Source organism: Xyrauchen texanus, chromosome 10 (genome assembly GCF_025860055.1).
Source record: "Xyrauchen texanus isolate HMW12.3.18 chromosome 10, RBS_HiC_50CHRs, whole genome shotgun sequence".
Lineage (NCBI taxonomy): Eukaryota > Metazoa > Chordata > Actinopteri > Cypriniformes > Catostomidae > Xyrauchen > Xyrauchen texanus.
The window spans coordinates 37,364,799-37,382,686 of NC_068285.1; the positions used below are offsets into that span (position 1 = coordinate 37,364,799).

General features: G+C 37.2%; 1 protein-coding gene across 1 annotated transcript; it reads left to right on the plus strand.

The window, feature by feature from the left end:
• The first annotated feature begins 797 nt into the window (after positions 1 to 797).
• On the plus strand, positions 798 to 17,509 carry LOC127650039 (SH3 domain-binding protein 5-like). Its single transcript, XM_052135167.1, has 6 exons — positions 798 to 1,255; positions 1,492 to 1,554; positions 4,150 to 4,278; positions 7,192 to 7,353; positions 12,306 to 12,479; positions 13,147 to 17,509. Exons 1-6 carry the CDS (start codon positions 1,010 to 1,012, stop codon positions 13,777 to 13,779), a joined length of 1,407 nt encoding a protein of 468 aa, XP_051991127.1. The 5' UTR covers positions 798 to 1,009; the 3' UTR covers positions 13,780 to 17,509.
• The last annotated feature ends 379 nt before the right edge of the window (positions 17,510 to 17,888 follow it).

Consider the following 17,888-nt stretch of genomic DNA (forward strand, 5'->3'; position numbering starts at 1 on the left):
TTTAATTAATGTCTTCAGAGGCAATATGATAAGTGTGGGTGAGAAAAAGATCAATATTTTAGTCATTTTTTATTATAAATTCTTCTCCCTGCTCAGTCAATCTCCACTTTCACATTCTTCTTCTTCTTCTTGTGTTTTTGGTTATTCACATTCTTCATGCATATCACCACTTACAGGGCAGGGAGGACAATTTATGACAAAAACGACTTGATCTGTTTCACATCCACACATTTCATCTTGTGTCTGAACACATGGATTTAAGCACTTGAGTCATATGGATTACTTTTATGATGCCTTTATGTGGATTTTGGAGCTTTGGTCATCATTTACTTGCATTGTGGACCAACAGAGTTGAAATATTCTTCTAAAAATATTAATTTGTGTTCTGCAGAAGAAAGAAAGTCAGACACATCTGGGATGGCAGGAGGGTGAGTAAATCACGAGATAATTAAAATTTTTGTGTGAACTATACCATTAATTATACTAAAAACAGGTTGCCTATAAACAAGTGTAATATGGCCAGGACACGTTCTTGTCGGGTTTCATGAAATTTATCCTACTTAAAATGTGGTAACTTCGTTTTAGACACCACAGCCATAAAAGAAAAATAATAGAAATGTAAGAAATTCAAATGGCAAAGTTTCCTAAATACTTTTTTTTTTCTCATTCATTTGTTATGATTTTACAGAAGTAACAGAAATTGTAGTTTGGTGGAAACTATGGTCTCCATAGCACATTTTGTCAGGCTAATCCAAGACCAAAAAACAACGGACTGAGCGATGAATTGAGCAATATGGGACGTTGAGGCTTTGATTTGTGCAGCTGGTTCATTCAGCGCTGTCAGCTCGTCCGAATGACGCTGCTCTGTTAAATTGCCATTCATTCAGCGACTATGTAGCACTTTACAGTCAAATTCTCGTGTAAATATATGTTTTTAGTCATGTTAAACATTTAAGCGCTCATACATTCTGACGTATAAGAGCAAGACGGATCAGTCTCAAGGCCACGGATGGAACCGGGGCGTCAGCGTGAGAACCCCCCCGGATCCGGGGAGCCCGAGTCAGGGGAGTGGAGAGAGGAGACCACCGGGGTGGAGGCTGGAGAGAGGGACGCGACCCTGAAAAACAGAAGCGGGGATGGAGGGAACGAGGAGATAAAGAGCAAAACCGAGAATAATGAGATGGTGGAGAAAGATAAGACAGTGTATGATGAGGAAGAGAAACAATATGAGGAAGAATTGGACCCCAGGATTCAGGTAGGAAGATTAAGACTCAGAATAAACATTATATTGTGACAGGTGCACTGAAATATGCCAGATAGCATTCATAATCTGCAATAATTATTTGATAAGAATAGGAAAATGTTACAATGTGATTTTTACTTGCGATCCTGACTTAATTCAAAATACATTAGCCTCTAGTATGTCAATTAATACTTTCTTAATAGTAGATGAACAAACACTATGTTCCCTCCCTGTTTCCCATTTGTTAGGAGGAGCTGGAACACTTGAATCAGGCCAGTGATGACATCAACAGACTGGAACTACAGCTGGATGTGAGGAATATGTGTGTGACAACAACTGTCTCAAAGCATAGTTAGCTCCCTGTCTGAATAACATAGATTTGGGCATCATATACATGTTCTGACTCAATATGCTCCAAAAATGCTCTCTAGACAGGCAGCTCACACAACTTTGAGACACAACCAGAGAGATATCTTTGATTTGAGTCTAGGGCTGCAACTAATGATTATTTTGATAATTGATTAATCTAACAATTATTCAAACGATTATTCGACTATTCAGGTGATTATTGCAACAATGAATCATTAGCTCTTAACCGATTATTCAGCTTGTGCCCCAACTTAAAAGGTTGTATTAAACGTGCTTACTAACAATAGAGGACAAAATCATCTTTAAAAAATACCCCTAAAAGACATTCACTAAATTAAAGGGGAGAAATAACTTTTTATTACATTTAATTCAGTAAAGAAATGTCGCTGCAAAAAATCCTATTGTTATCAAGTGTTTTTGTCTTGTTTTCCATTTTAAAATGGTGTAAAAATCATTAAAACATGATACATTTACTTGAGAAGCAACATATAAGATACTTAGGCTTGCTTTAAGAGAATGTATCTTAAATATAAGTGTATTTTGTATGTAAGTGTATTGTTTCTCTTGGTTATAATTCTGCGAGTGCAGTAAAGACAAAATATACTTATATTCAAGATCTATTCTCTAAAAGCAAGTCTAGGCCTAAATATCTGATATGCTGCTTCTCTGGTGAATGCATCTTTTTTTAAAGGATTTATAGATATTTAAAAATATTATATTCAACATTATCAGATAATATATTTTTTCTTCTGCAGTATAGCTGCTAAAGAAAATGCACAGTGACACATATTATGATTCAATAAGTCGTGAGTCTTCACGTTACAATACTATAGCTGCATTAAGTGCACGTGCTTGAGGGATGAGCGTCCCCGTGTCAGAGTGTGCATCAGCCGGTAGCAGTTTCAATCTCTCCCCCTCAGATCGGACATTTGTCCAACTCATAAAAGAGGTGCCGACCACACAGAGAAATGCCAGTTTCAGAGTTTTTAGTTATTTACATGATCTTCTTCTGTATAATTTGAACTTTAATAAAGCTGTAACGCATTAAATATATCTGTATTTAAGATGTAATACCGAGGTGTTTCCTTTAAGGAGCTCCGGCTCCGCTTATTCCACAACGAGAGTGCTTCTGTATTTACTTATTTGGTATTTTTGTATAATTCCCTCATACTTTGCGATCTACATCATCTGAAGCTGTTTGGAAAGTTTTGAGTGCATCTGGACTGTGATCTGTGTAATTCTTCCTCTCCTCAGTCAGGCTCGAACTGCAGTGCTGCTCTCGTGTGCCATAATTAGAGTTTAATGTGATCTCATGTTACGTTAAATGAGATCAAACGACTATTCAACAATGAAAATTATTGTCTACAATTTTTTATTGTCAACGTTGTCAATAGTGTTGACTAATCGTTTCAGACCTATTTGAGTGATATTCTTACTTGCAGTCACGTATGATTACAACTGTTGTAGTAGTCACTTGAAATGTATTGTTTTGATTTATCTTTGTTTTGTTAAGCCAAGAAAATTGTTTCAGGCAAGGAGTAGTTTGCAGTCATTTATAGTGGTTGACCTGACCAATATCTAAAATGTATATAGCAACAACGTGAAAAGAAATTAAAACTTTTTCTATACGAAATAATGACTAATTTTAAACAGAAATAGTTTATTATTGATATACTAGGCTGTTGGCAGGGTTTGGAATTGATACACTGGAGAGGTATCCCTTCTGTTAATCGGCTAATTAGACACCGTGGCCATTAAAGGGATAGTTCACCCAAAAATGAAAATTCTCTCATAATTTATTCACCCTCATGCCATCACAGATGTGTATGACTTTCTGTCTTCAGCAAAACACAAATTTCGATTTTTAGAATAATATTTCAACTGTGCAGGTCCGTACAATGCAAGAGAATTTTAACCGGAACTCAGGCTAAAAAAAAAAGCACATAAAAGAGGCATAGAAGTAATCCATAAAACTCCAGTGGTTTAATCCATGTCTTATGAAGTGATATATTAGGTGTGTGAGTGAAAAAAATCAATATTTAATTCCTTTTTTACTGTAAATCACATTCAACCACCTGTTGGTCAGGGCTGGTTAAAGATGGCAATTTATAATAAAAAAAAGGAATTAAATATTGATCTGTTTCACACACACCTAATATATCACTTCAGAAGACGTGGATTAAACCACTGGAGTTTTATGGATTACTTTTATGCTGCCTTTATGTGCTTTTTTAGCCTGAGTTTCTGTCACAATTCACTTGCATTGTATGGACCTACAGAGCCGAGATATTTCTCTAAAAATCTTCATTCTGCAGAAGAAAGAATAAATGATGAGACAATTTTAATTTTGGGTGAACTATTCCTTTAATATCAAAATGGACAAACATCGTCCAATTAATCAGCCTGGCTCTATCAATAGATCACTAGACTACAAATGCCAGTGTAGTAGACCAGATTGTTTACACAGGAATTGTTTAAATTTTCATACTGAGCATTGTTTTTCTCAGTCGCTTTCATGATCTCTGTCTAACTTTCAGGAGGCGAGATCCAGCTACAGGAGGATTCTTACAGACTCTGCACGCAAACTCAATGCTCAGGGCTCTCAACTGGGGGCCTGCATCGAGAAAGCCAGGCCTTACTACGAAGCACGACGACTTGCCAAAGAGGTAAGGGGCTGTTTCACATTAACAAGTTTTTGCATTAAAAAATGTAGATGGGCAAATAATGAAACAGAATACAGGTGTCTTGTGACATCTTAAAGGAGTATTAGGGGGTCAATTCAAGTTAAGCTCAATCGACAGCATTTGTGGCATTATGTTGATTACCACAAAAAGTAATTCAGACTCGTTCCTCATTTTCTTTAAAAAAAGCTAAAATGGAGGGTTTAAACTTAAAGGCAAAAATGTGAAACTTATAACTTTATAAAACCACTTACTGTAATTTTTCTGTTGAAGTTGTGTGTAAAATGGGCTGTGAAATTGTTTAAATCAGAGTTTTGGTGGTTGTTTAATGTTACATTGTTTACTGTGTTGTTTTCATGGCAACAAAGTTCATTTGCACAAAAAATATTAGTAAGTCATTTTATCACACTAAAATCATGTTTACGTGCATATTGTTTACATCTTGTGGCTATACTTGAGTGAACTGTGAGTATTTTAACATTTACGGATTGGCCCCCTTCACTTCCATTGTAAGTGCCTCACTTTAACCAAGATTTTTGCTTTTTTAAATGAAAGGAAGTATGAGTTTACATACATTTTTGTGTTAATCAACATTATGCCACATGCTTTTGATTGAGCTTAAAGTGATATTTCACCCAAAAAAGAAAGTTCTCTCATCATTTACTTGCCCTCATGCCATCCTAGATGTTTGACTTTCTTTCTTCTGCAGAACACAAATAAAGACTTTTAGAAGAATATTTAAGCTCTGTAGGTCCATACAATGAAAGTGAATGATGACCAAAACTTTGAAGCTCCAAAAGTACATAAAGGCAGCATAAAAGTGGTTTAACCCATGTTTTCAGAAGTGATATATTGAGTGGGAGTGAGAGACAGATCAATAATTAAGTCCTTTTTACTCTAAACCTCAACTTTCACTTTCTTCTTTTGTTTTTGGTGATTCACATTCTTCGTGCATATCGCCACCTACTGGCAAGGGGGAGAATTTATAGTAAAAAGGACTTACATATTGATCTGTTTCTCACCCACTATATTCCTATTCTTACCCGGAACTATTCCTTTAACTTGTATTGAACCCAAAATATTCCTTTAAAAGTAGTACATCTAACGCATGCTTACTTTGAAAAATAATTAAAGCAGTGCAGACAGATGCAAAAACGTATTCTGTGTAAACATCCCCTTAGAGATGAAAAGGTTTCTCATTTCCAGTCTCTTATGATGGAGAGATATCCTCCCGCTGAACTGAAAGTGACCCAGAAAACCTTGCACAACTAATCGGTCATTGTGATGAAGAGTGTCTTAATGCGATGAACCCCTTATAACACAAGATGTGATGTGCACATCACTTTTCATTAGCACTTTTGCAGCCAATTTCGCTTATGTAATTGAACTGATGAAAATCGTTTAGCTGAGGCCATAAGGAGTAATTGAAAACAATTGAACCAATGCTGAAGTGAAACTTTGACTTGGCCATTAGCCCCTATCATTAAAAACTGTAAATAAGTTTGAGAGCGAATGGCTAGACTAAATTTGTAGCTGTGCATGTTAAGGCAAATATTGCTACTATTATGTAGTATATGTTAAGGGTAAGGAATTGGAACAAAACCCTGATCTCAAGGATTAAAATTTGGCGCATTATTCACACCACGCCGTTTGTGCTACAGCCATGAATTGTACCACTAATTGAGCAGCTTGTTGAGGGATGTTTGCTATTACTTTTCAAAGTAATCGGAATTACAATTTTCATCTGGTGGACGCCTGGATGATAAAATGGGCAAAATGTAGGCCTAGGGTTGTTTTTTTCACATTAATCCAGGAATCAGTACCATTAGCAATTTGCAGTTAAGGTCACGTATATGTTTACGTCATACTCATTCTGAAAGGGTTTGCTAAGATGCTTGTGGCTTAGCTTTCTGAAAATGATGTCTGTGGTTGTACCATTAATCTTTTTGTTATGACCTTATGCTTTGAGGAACCTTGTGTATTCACGCAGCCGCATATTCACAGACATCCCGAACAGTTATTTTACTTCTCCCAAGAGATCTGAATAAATCTTTATCAATGAGTGTCTTGTACGAAACAAACTCAGACATCATCCTTGTTGGGAATGCCATATTTCCATTTAGTAATCCCAATGAAATATGGACTGCCATAATAAGTTCCTGACTTTGATTGCTATTGGTGTTCTGATCTGTGCACAGAAATTTTCACTTACAGCACTTCAGCCTTAAAAGCTAAATGGCTTTCAGATCCGGCAATGCATGCTTGGGTTGGATGGTTTGGGTTTTGTGAAGTGCTATACAGAATACTTCCTATGTATAATTTAAATAAATATCACTCATACTTAGGGTACCGTAGAATTTGTTGCTACATATAGGCCAATGAAGAGAATCTCAAATCTTATGGCTTGTTGAGAAGATGTGTTGTGCTGTTATTTTTTTATAAGAGATCATATTTAGAATTTTCACATGGTGAATGCTAAAATGAGCAACAACAAAAATCCCATCTACTTTAATTGCAGAAGAGAACCACATCTAGGGACCAGAATATCATTGAGACTTAAGTGGGGCATGTTGTGTTTGCTAGGGCATTGCTTACACACCAACCAACCAGAACACACTAGTATTGTAGTGGAGGTTTTACACAAGCAAGCACAAAAATATATTTTATTATTTCTGTGGAACACTGTAGAAATATAATATTGGTTCATTGTCATATCCATACCCCATAGTGTATTATTACACAAATATGACCTCATATAAACCTAAGAAAGGTTGGCTGTCCCCATTAACTGTATTTCTCTCTGTAAGGTCAACATTCCTTCCTCTGATTGATTGAAAGTTTACAGACCTGAGAGATTTATTGAGAGATCTAAAATATGATGGATGACTTTACCTACAGGCTCAACAGGAGACCCAGAAGGCAGCGCTGAGGTACGAGAGAGCTGTCTCCATGCACACAGCTGCCAGAGAAATGGTTTATGTTGCTGAGCAAGGTTTATTGGCTGACAGGAATACGTTGGATCCTACCTGGCAGGAAATGCTAAACCATGCCACAGCCAAGGTACAGCACAGTGACTCATCGTTGCTCTTTGCTGAATGAGATAATTACGGCCAGAGGCAGTGGCAAAAATACATTTAAAATGCTTTTAGGTTTAGAATTGGCCTTTATTGCTAAAACAAATCCATCGTAGTCATAATGATAGAGTTTACTATCACAGTTAAATGCAAATGCACCTTACTCATTTACACACAGCAGGTTAGTATGGATTCGAATGCCAGTGTTGTTTTGATAGTCACAGTTGGGGCAATCAATAACAGTAATGAATGCAAACCTACTCCTAAAGATCAAGGTTACACATATTATATTTTATTCACACCCTGCCAGTGAAATTGCAATTGTTGAGTAGCAGCACTTCTCACATCTTGAGATTTTGTTTCTGTGTCACAATACCATAAATTCAGTACTTGATCCTGTCTGTGAAATTGAATGATTCTCGAATAGCAAAAACGAAATTACTATTTAACACTTTCCTTAACAAGTTAAGTATTAACAAATTGAATTAAAACAATGGTGCATTGCTAATTTTTTATTATCAGTCAAGGAAACAGTCAGAAGTAAAATCAATGGAACAAAAATTATACAATTAAGCAAATAGTACTTCGAAGTTTTATTTAGTAAACATTCAGAAATTGAAAATGCAGAAGTTATCAGATGTAAAATAAAACTACTTATATTTCTGTATTACAAAAAATAAATAGGAAATTCACACTGTAGAAAGACTAGTATTGTTAAATATATATATATATATATATATATATATATATATATATACATACACACACACACACACACACACACACACACACACACACTGGCGGTAAAATATTTGGAATAATGTACCGATTTTGCTGTTTCAGATGGAAATTGGTACTTTAATTTGATCACACATTATAGTCATTACTGATGTAAAAAACAGCACCATCACTATTTGATTTTTTTTTTTAATCAAATCTAGACAGGCCAACACCTTCTTCTTGAGTAATCATGTTAAATTGCTCATTTGGTATGAGAAAATCACTTGCCATTATATCAAACACAGCTGAAAGCTTAACATTGTCTTTGTGTTTGTTTTTGAGTTGCCACAGTATGCAATAGACTGGCATGTCTTAAGGTCAATATTAGGTCAAAAATGGCAAAAAAGTAAAAGCTTTCTCTAGAAACTCGTCAGTCGTTGTTTTGAGGAACGACGACTATATAATGCTTGAAATTGCCAAAAAACTGAAGATTTCATACAAAGGTGTACACTACAGTCTTCAAAGACAAAAGGCAACTGGCTCTAACAAGGACAGAAAGAGATGTGGAAGAGGATAAGTACATCAGAGTCTCTAGTTTGAGAAATAGATTGAGAAAATGTCCTCAGCTGACAGCTTCATTGAATTCTACCCGCTCAACACCAGTTTCATGTACAACAGTAAAGAGAGACTCAGGGATAGAGGCCTTATGGGAAAAATTGTAAAGAAAAAGACACTTTTGAAACAGAAAAACTAAAAGAAATGGTTAGAGTGTGACAATGAAACACAGACATTGTACAACAGATAATTGGAAAAGAGTGTTATGGATCTTAAATACATTGAGCTTTTGTGGAATCAGTAAGGTGTGTGAGAAGTGCTCGACAAGACAGAAATCAGAAGAAATCTTCTACTTTAAAGATGCTGAAATATAACACAGTTTTTATTTATTTTGGATTTAGTTTAGTCACAACATAATTCCCATAGTTCCATTTATGTAATTCCATAGTTTTGATGACTTTACTATTTTTCTAAAATGTGAAAAAAGTAAAATTATAAGTAAGTAAGTAAAGTTTATTTATAAAGCGCTTTTCACAGATAAAATCACAAAGTGCTGTACAGGAGGATAAGTAAAAACAAACAGTATAAAATGTATATACATATATAAGATTAAAGTGACACTAGTGAAAACCCATCAACCAAAAGCCTTCTTAAATAAACATGTTTTCAGAGCCTTTTTAAAAGAGGCAACAGTGTCTGCCAGACGCATGGACAGGGGCAGGGCGTTCCACAGTCTGGGAGCTACAGACTGAAATGACATGTCCCCTCGGGTCTTATAACGAGTCTTAGGGACTGCAAGCAAGTTCTGGCCAGAGGACCGGAGAGTGCGGTCAGAGGAATACAGCTTCAAAAGGTCCAGGATGTAATGTGGGGCCTGACCATTTAAGGCTCTGAAAGTCAGCACTAAAATCTTAAAATCAATCCTGAATTTTACAGGGAGCCAATGGAGATCCAGTAAGACTGGTGTTATGTGAGACCTTCGAGGGGCACCTGTTAAAAGTCTAGCAGCAGAATTTTGAACAATTTGCAATTTGTTCAAAGCAGACTTATTCAGACAGATAAAAACAGAGTTGCAGTAGTCAAGTCTTGTTGATATGAAAGCGTGAATTATTATTTCCAGATCCTTCTTTGACAACATTTTGCGAATTTTAGAGATGTTCCTAAGATGATAAAAACAATAAAGAATGAGTGTTTCAAAACTTTTGACAGGTAGTGTATATATACACTCACCTAAAGGATTATTAGGAACACCTGTTAAATTTCTCATTAATGCAATTATCTAATCCACCAATCACATGGCAGTTGCTTCAATGCATTTAGGGGTGTGGTCCTGGTCAAGACAATCTCCTGAACTCCAAACTGAATGTCAGAATGGGAAAGAAAGGTGATTTAAGCAATTTTGAGAGTGGCATGGTTGTTGGTGCCAGACGGGCCGGTCCTGAGTATTTCACAATCTGCTCAGTTACTGGGATTTTCACGCACAACCATTTCTAGGGTTTACAAAGAATGGTGTGAAAAGGGAAAAACATCCAGTATGCGGCAGTCCTGTGGGCGAAAATGCCTTGTTGATGCTAGAGGTCAAAGGAGAATGGGCCGACTGATTCAAGCTGATAGAAGAGCAACTTTGCCTGAAATAACCACTCGTTACAACCGAGGTATGCAGCAAAGCATTTGTGAAGCCACAACACGCACAACCTTGAGGCGGATGGGCTACAACAGCAGAAGACCCCACCGGGTACCACTCATCTCCACTACAAATAGGAAAAAGAGGCTACAATTTGCAAGAGCTCACCAAAATTGGACAGTTGAAGACTGGAAAAATGTTGCCTGGTCTGATGAGTCTCGATTTCTGTTGAGACATTCAGATGGTAGTCAGAATTTGGCGTGAACAGAATGAGAACATGGATCCATCATGCCTTATTACCACTGTGCAGGCTGTGGTGGTGGTGGAATGGTGTGGGGGATGTTTTCTTGGCACACTTTAGGCCCCTTAGTGCCAATTGGGCATCGTTTAAATGCCACGGTGTACCTGAGCATTGTTTCTGACCATGTCCATCCCTTTATGGCCACCATGTACCCATCCTCTGATGGCTACTTCCAGCAGGATAATGCACCATGTCACAAAGCTTGAATCATTTCAAATTGGTTTCTTGAACATGACAATGAGTTCACTGTACTAAAATGGCCCCCACAGTCACCAGATCTCAACCCAATAGAGCATCTTTGGGATGTGGTGGAACGGGAGCTTCGTGCCCTGGATGTGCATCCCACAAATCTCCATCAACTGCAAGATGCTATCCTATCAATATGGGCCAACATTTCTAAAGAATGCTTTCAGCACCTTGTTGAATCAATGCCACGTAGAATTAAGGCAGTTCTGAAGGCGAAAGGGGGTCAAACACAGTGTTAGTATGGTGTTCCTAATAATCCTTTAGGTGAGTGTATATACTGTATATATAGCTCTGGAAGAAATTAAGAGACTGCAAAATTATCAGTTTTTCTGGATTTACTGTTTATAGGTATGTGTTTGAGTAAAATTAACATTTTTGTTTTATTCTATAAATTACTGACAAAATTTCTCTCAAATTCCAAATACAAATATTGTAATTTAACAAAAATAACAAAAAAGATGCTGTGTTTTCGGACCTCCAATAATGCAAAAAAACAAGTTAATATTCATTTTTAAACAACACAATTTCTAATGCTTTAACTTAATGTTCCGAACTGAGTTCAGAAATCAATATTTGGTGGAATAATCCTGAGGTAATCCTTTCAATCACAGCTTTCATGCGTCTTGGCATGCTCGCTTATCAGTCTTTCACATTGCTGTTGGGTGACTTTATGCCACTCCTGGTGTGAAAATTCAAGCAGCTCGTCTTTGTTTGATGGCTTGTGGCCATCCATCTTCCTCTTGATCACATTCTAGAGTCTTTCAATAGGGTTCAGGTCTTGAGATTGGACATGGTCTTGATCCAGTGGTCCTCCATCCACACCTTGATTGATTTGTTGATATGGTTTGATTGAAGGTTGATTGAAACCAATCCTCAGAGTTGGGGAATATTGTCAGAGCAGAAGGAAGAAAGTTTTCTTCCAGGATAACATTGTGCGTGTCTTGATTCATGCGTCCTTCGCAAAGATGAATCTGCCTGATTCCAGTCTTGCTGAAGCACCCCCCAGATCATCACGATCTTCCACCTGGTCGTCTACTGGTGAGACTGAAACCTGGAGAGTCCTTCAAGCCACAGTGTCACACACCTACTGAAAAAAATATATTGAAGTATTCAAATGAAATATAAGATTACTTACATTTCTGAATTCAACTCAAAATATAGGACATTCACACTGTAGAAAGACAGAATTGTTAAATTAATAAATTATATTAATTTAAATATTATCTCATTTATAGGCATTGCTTTAAGATTTTGAATTAATCAGTCAAGTAAACATTCAGAAATTGAAAAAATAAAATACAGAAGTAATCAAATGTAAAACAAAACTACTTAAAATTTAACTTTATATTACAAAAGTAAAAAAAAAAAAATGAAACTAGAAATATAGGTTATTTACACTGTAGAAAGACTGATATTGATATATTTTAGTTTGTGTAATGTTTAGTTTAAAATATTAAAAATGATGTTGTGTTTGAAATTTTGATATTTCCAGGTGAATGAGGCAGAGGAGGAACGTCTGAGAAGTGAGAGAGAGCATCAGCGTGTTACTCAGCTCTGTCAGGAAGCAGAAGCTCGTGTTCAGACCCTGCAGAAAGCTCTCAAGAGGGTCATTATCAAGTCCAAGCCTTACTTTGAGCTCAAGGCTCAGTTCAACCACATCCTAGAGGTAAGCGTCTCGGATCTCTGCTATAAAGCTGTTTAAGGTCTGCTAGCTATATTGATTTACAGTTTTTAACAAAAGAAACACTCATTTCTTCTGATGTATTTCATCTCTGAGGGCAAAATATCAGTTTTCGCTCAGTGTATGCCAGTATATCATTTGTTTAGCTGACTAGTTATTACAGTGTTGTCTGTTCTATCGACAGAAATCTGTGACATGCAGTTTATTACCACAGAAAATAGTTTCGTCTTTTACTCCAGTTTGTAAAACATTAATGTGTACATTAATGCTCTTTCAGTAGAAGTTTGTGGGCGAGGCTTAGCACTGGAAGAAGCATCAAAATACTTATAGTTTCAAAAGTATATGCCTAGTTGATATACGGTTCTTAAAGGCCCGGGTATACTTCATTTTTGTGCGTATCGGATCGTGCACGGCCAATAACATTGGCTTTAAAGCATACTCTTTGCTCACAGACGTGGACTGTCTGCATGTCAATAATATCTGGGCTGCACTCGGACAGTCTGCCCAGTCTGGCATTTGTGTTACACATACTGTGAATTAGGTACATTGCATCTCAAAATGATCTGTGGTAATGCTGTCGATAGATAATGTTGTTTTGGACCTGCTACATTCCAATAAAGCTTTGCTGAAATGTATTATCACACATAAACAGGAGCACAAGTCCAAAGTCGTCCACTTGGAGGAACGCGTGGCAAAAGTGAAGACCCGATATTCTGTTGCCCTGCGCAACCTTGAGCAGATCAGCGAGCAGATCCATGCACAAAGGGAGCGTGTCCGTGCTACCAGAGAACGCAACAGAGCCCGTGGTGGGCGGAGCTCTCCGGTGGGGGCGGAATCTGAAGGGATAATCCAGGCTGGGGCGTATGGGGGGGTGATGGCCAATCCTTTAATGGATAATGACTGGGCGGATCAGGAGATGACCAGGCAGTGGGTTGAAAAACACAGAGAGGCAGGATGGGGCCAGAGAGAGAGGGCAGAGAAGGCGGGGTCAGACTCCATGTCAGTCATCAGCCTGCAAACCATCACCTCTGACCTGGAGAAGTTCGACTCGGTGGAGCACCTGGGTGACCTGAGTGACGTTGGAAGTATAATAGGAGAAGAGAAAGAAGTGGAAAGTGAGAGAGGATTTAAGGCTGAAGACAGAATAGTAGCAAGAGAAGTGGTAAACCTCTCGAGACAGGATAGAGGGGATGCAGAGAAGAGTGCCACAGGGAAAGACAGTCAGCAAAGAGACAAAGGAAGGGAGAGTTTTGTGAAGCAGCACCACAGAAGTGTTAGTTTGTGATAAAACAAGGTGAACATGGAGTTGCCTGTTACCCCACCCCAAACCTGCAGGGCTAAACTTGGCCTGCAGGCTTTCAGGAGAACATCTCAACTGACATCAAATCATGAATAAGATCTTAAACACTCTGTAGAACTGTTACTTAAAAAAGAAGTGTGTAATTTCTGCGCCACTGCGTTAACAAATGGAATAGAGCGCAACAGTGCCCATCCAGTTTTACAGCCGTCTTGGTGCCAGAAGTATTTCATTAGGGATTTCAGAAAACCATGAAAGTCATGAACCAAACCAAAAAACAAGAACAAAACTATACAAATATTAATTTAAAGTTATCGATAATAAATATAGAAACAATGGATTTTATTGCAAATGTTTAGAAATATGCAAATATATAAGTAGTTTATGACAACGTTATTCACAGTGGTGGTGGTTGTTCGCTGTGATTCTCTGATTGGTGGATCTTTCTTTAGGATTATGGGTAGTGTAGCTGTAGTTCTACATCAGGCACTCCGCTACTTAACACAATTTTGTTTAAATAAGTTGAAATTATGCAGACTGACTACTTCGATAGAAGCATATACTATAGGTCAACAACCTTGGATCATACAGTAGGTTGGTCTTCACAGGTTTCATTTATTCCACTACAGTTTGTATTTGCACACACCACAAGCAAAGCTGTCGAAACTTGTGAGAAACGTCTGAAGGGATGGAGCCATGAAGGAAATAAATAAAGAAAATGAAACCTGTTTGCTGTTGAAGAGATCCCTGGTCTATCTGGACTAAACCAAACAGCTGAAGTAGACCTATCTTGTTTCAAGCCAAATATTTTTTGCTGCACTTCATAAAGTGGGCAGGCAGCTTGATGAAGAAGCCTATGGACATGTTCATGAAGGCCAGTGGAAATCCTATGGGCAAAAAGTTGCCAAAACAAAAAAATAATCTAGGACACTGCATGACATTGATAGTCAAATATGTGCCTGGCTATCCCAAACCACTTTTTCTGGATGTGGGTTTACTTGCACATATGCAGGTATGCATATGTATGGTTTGTAGAGCCAGAACAGTACATAATTATTCCAGAGAATCCTGCACCACGTGAGACTTTGATGACCCTCTTAATAACCACAAATGTCAACTCTTTGAGGGTATTGCATGCAAGCTCATGCTCCAGGCAGTACAAGAAGACACATAATACTGTCTGGAGCATGCCATCCACCATGGGAACATCCATCCCTAGGTAATTCTGGTCATAACAGACACATTATAGCGCAAAGTAATAGACTTGGGCGAAGGTGGTCTTATTGATATTTTTGGCCATGAAGTGACAAAGAGCGAACCAGAATGGAAACATCACCCTATAGGCCTCTGCAGCAGGCCATTATGTCAACAATTAAAGATCTGGGATTTATGTTGTCTTACATGGTGCAAGGACGTCCAACCCAGGCCACCATATCACAAGAATTGTCAGATTCTTTAACTTGTTTGTGATTTCTACCTCAGTGGCCCCTTAACATTTCACATTTCACTGCACGGCACAACACATAACAAAATGCAGGTGTACTTAACATCGCTGTTACGCGATGGGACACGCTTTTAAATGTCGATGTTATTTATTTACTTTGACGGTGTGCTGAAAAAATGTGTGGATCTGTTGCAACAGTCAAAGAGATCCATTTAGTGCAAGTTTACATGGACAAACAACGATTAAGAGGGCAGAAAGACAAAATAATGTATTCTGTGTGACTGGCTCTTTACATGTGAAAGAAATCTGTTTGAAAACTAATGGGATTTTAACTTCTGGAACATAACTGTTGCGCTCTGTTGCAAAGATTTCCAAACAGGTTTCCTCAATTCTCCCCACATCTGCCATTGGTCATACAAACATATAGTTCCGACCCAAACCCATGCCATTGTTTGAGACAATGTTACTGTGTCAGGCTTGGTGGGATGTTTTAACATCAGTGTTAACACTTTCGGAAAATGAATTTACTAATGGATTACTTTTAGTTGTTGCTGAAAATTGAGATAGGAAAAAAGTATTCAACAAACCATTGAATTGCCGTTCAATTTGATTGGACAAAACGAGTGAGTGCAAGATAAGTCATAAGCATTTTTGGGTAATTTTCCTGTCAAATGTGCTAAAAGTTAATCTTGTCAACATTTAGGGGCCTACAAAGAACTTCAAAGCGAAAAGACATGAACTAAAAGCCAAAAACCTTAGATTTGTGAAATTACACACATCTCTTTTAACGGCATAGTCATGAACAGACCTTCCTTCCCTGCAGTTCAAACGAGAGAAAAAGCTCATCCAGGGGGTTGTGGATGGCCAATACGATTCAGGAATGATTACAATGATTTTTTTTTAATTATTTGAAGGGGAAAAAATAGTATGAATACATTCACAATGATTGACATGGCATTATTGTAACACTGCACTACAGCACAAGGGGATCAGATGTTCTTAGGCTAATTAATGAATAGCAATGAGGCAATACAAACAGGAAGGAGGAGGTGGTATTCAGAGTCTTCTAGGACTTGTTGTTCTTACGCTCTGATACTGTCTTTTCTCTTTTACTGTTTCACTATCAGCTCTATCAAGAGAGAACAGAAAGAAAAAATACTTTACAATACAATTAGAGCAGGAAGAAAAAGAAAAACTTGTGAAAACCGATTGAACATTGAAGATAAAACTTAGCTGGTTATAACAACAGTATCAGGTGCATTCGACATTTCCTCTGTGCTGTACTTGTCTCCCTCTGTACAAGTGTATCTAACTGACATTCTTTACTCATAGAATTAATTACATTGTATTTGTCCTGATGTCCAGATCTCTTTCAGCAATTATAGGCATCTGGAAAGTTTTGGTCTGGCTGTAGATTGGTTCTGTATCTCTCTGCTTATTTTGTGCAGCATTTACTATATGAAATCACATTTAAACATGCATGTTCCTGGTTTAATTGTGAATGTATCATCAGTGCATGTTGTTCAGAAGCTGGGATGTAACGGCCACTTTTCACAATCCAACCAATTCCCTATGGATAAAATCAAGTGTTGTTCTCATTTTTCCCCTAAAGAATATCCTGTTTCACATTCCAAAAATAAAAGGGGTTTCAAATGCCATTTTATGTTGACTTTAAGGACATTCATTTTTGAAATGTTTTTTATTATTATTTTTTGAGAGAGAAACAAGTTGATTTTAGATCATACCGGGTATGTTTTCATGAGGGTCTTGTGCTTTAACTGAGATATGGTTTACATGTGTACAAGTGTGTAAATCTAGCTGGATTTTTAAAACAACAGTTGAGTAAAAAAAAAGAAAAAACATAGAGAGGCTGAATGATGCTCAAAAACCTGTTTTGCAGATGTACATTTTGAAATGTGTAATGCTAGCTGTATGAACAAACCGTGCTGCGGACAGTACAGGATTGTTTGCAAGTTTACATTCTACTCTTTTCTTTTTGTTTTCATTTTGGATCTAAATGTTGTAGCTTTTTTGTCCACAAACCTTGTAAATGTATTCTTCCCCCAGTATACCCTGTAAAGTTCCTTGACCTCAGTAAATAGAAGATGCTCTATAGAGAAAATTCAGTATGCTGCTGATCCAGTAGGTCACATAGGTCACATGAACTCTGTATATACAAGCTGATGTATGATGAATACAAATAGTCCTTACGTGACTGATAACTTATTCTGTAAATGTTAATTTATTGCACATTTAGAGATATTAAAATTTGAATTTAACAACTACACTTTTCAGTGTTTCACTTTCTGTTTTGGATATCATTATTTAGAGCATTAGCACAACCTAAAGAGATTTTACTTGATGTAACTAGATTTGGTATGAACACTTTATTTTACAGTGTCTTGGTTGCACATATTACATTTGACTATTATTAAAGGGTTACTTCACCAATAAATGAAAATTGTCCCAAAATTTACTCACCCTCAAGCCATCCTAGTTGGATATGACTTTCTTCTTTCAGCCAAACACAATCAGAGTTATATAAAAAAATATCCTGGCTCTTCCAAGCTTTATAATGGGAGTTAATGGTACCTTAGATTTTGAAGCCCAAAAAAGCGCATCATTCCATCAAAAAAGTAATCCATACGGCTCC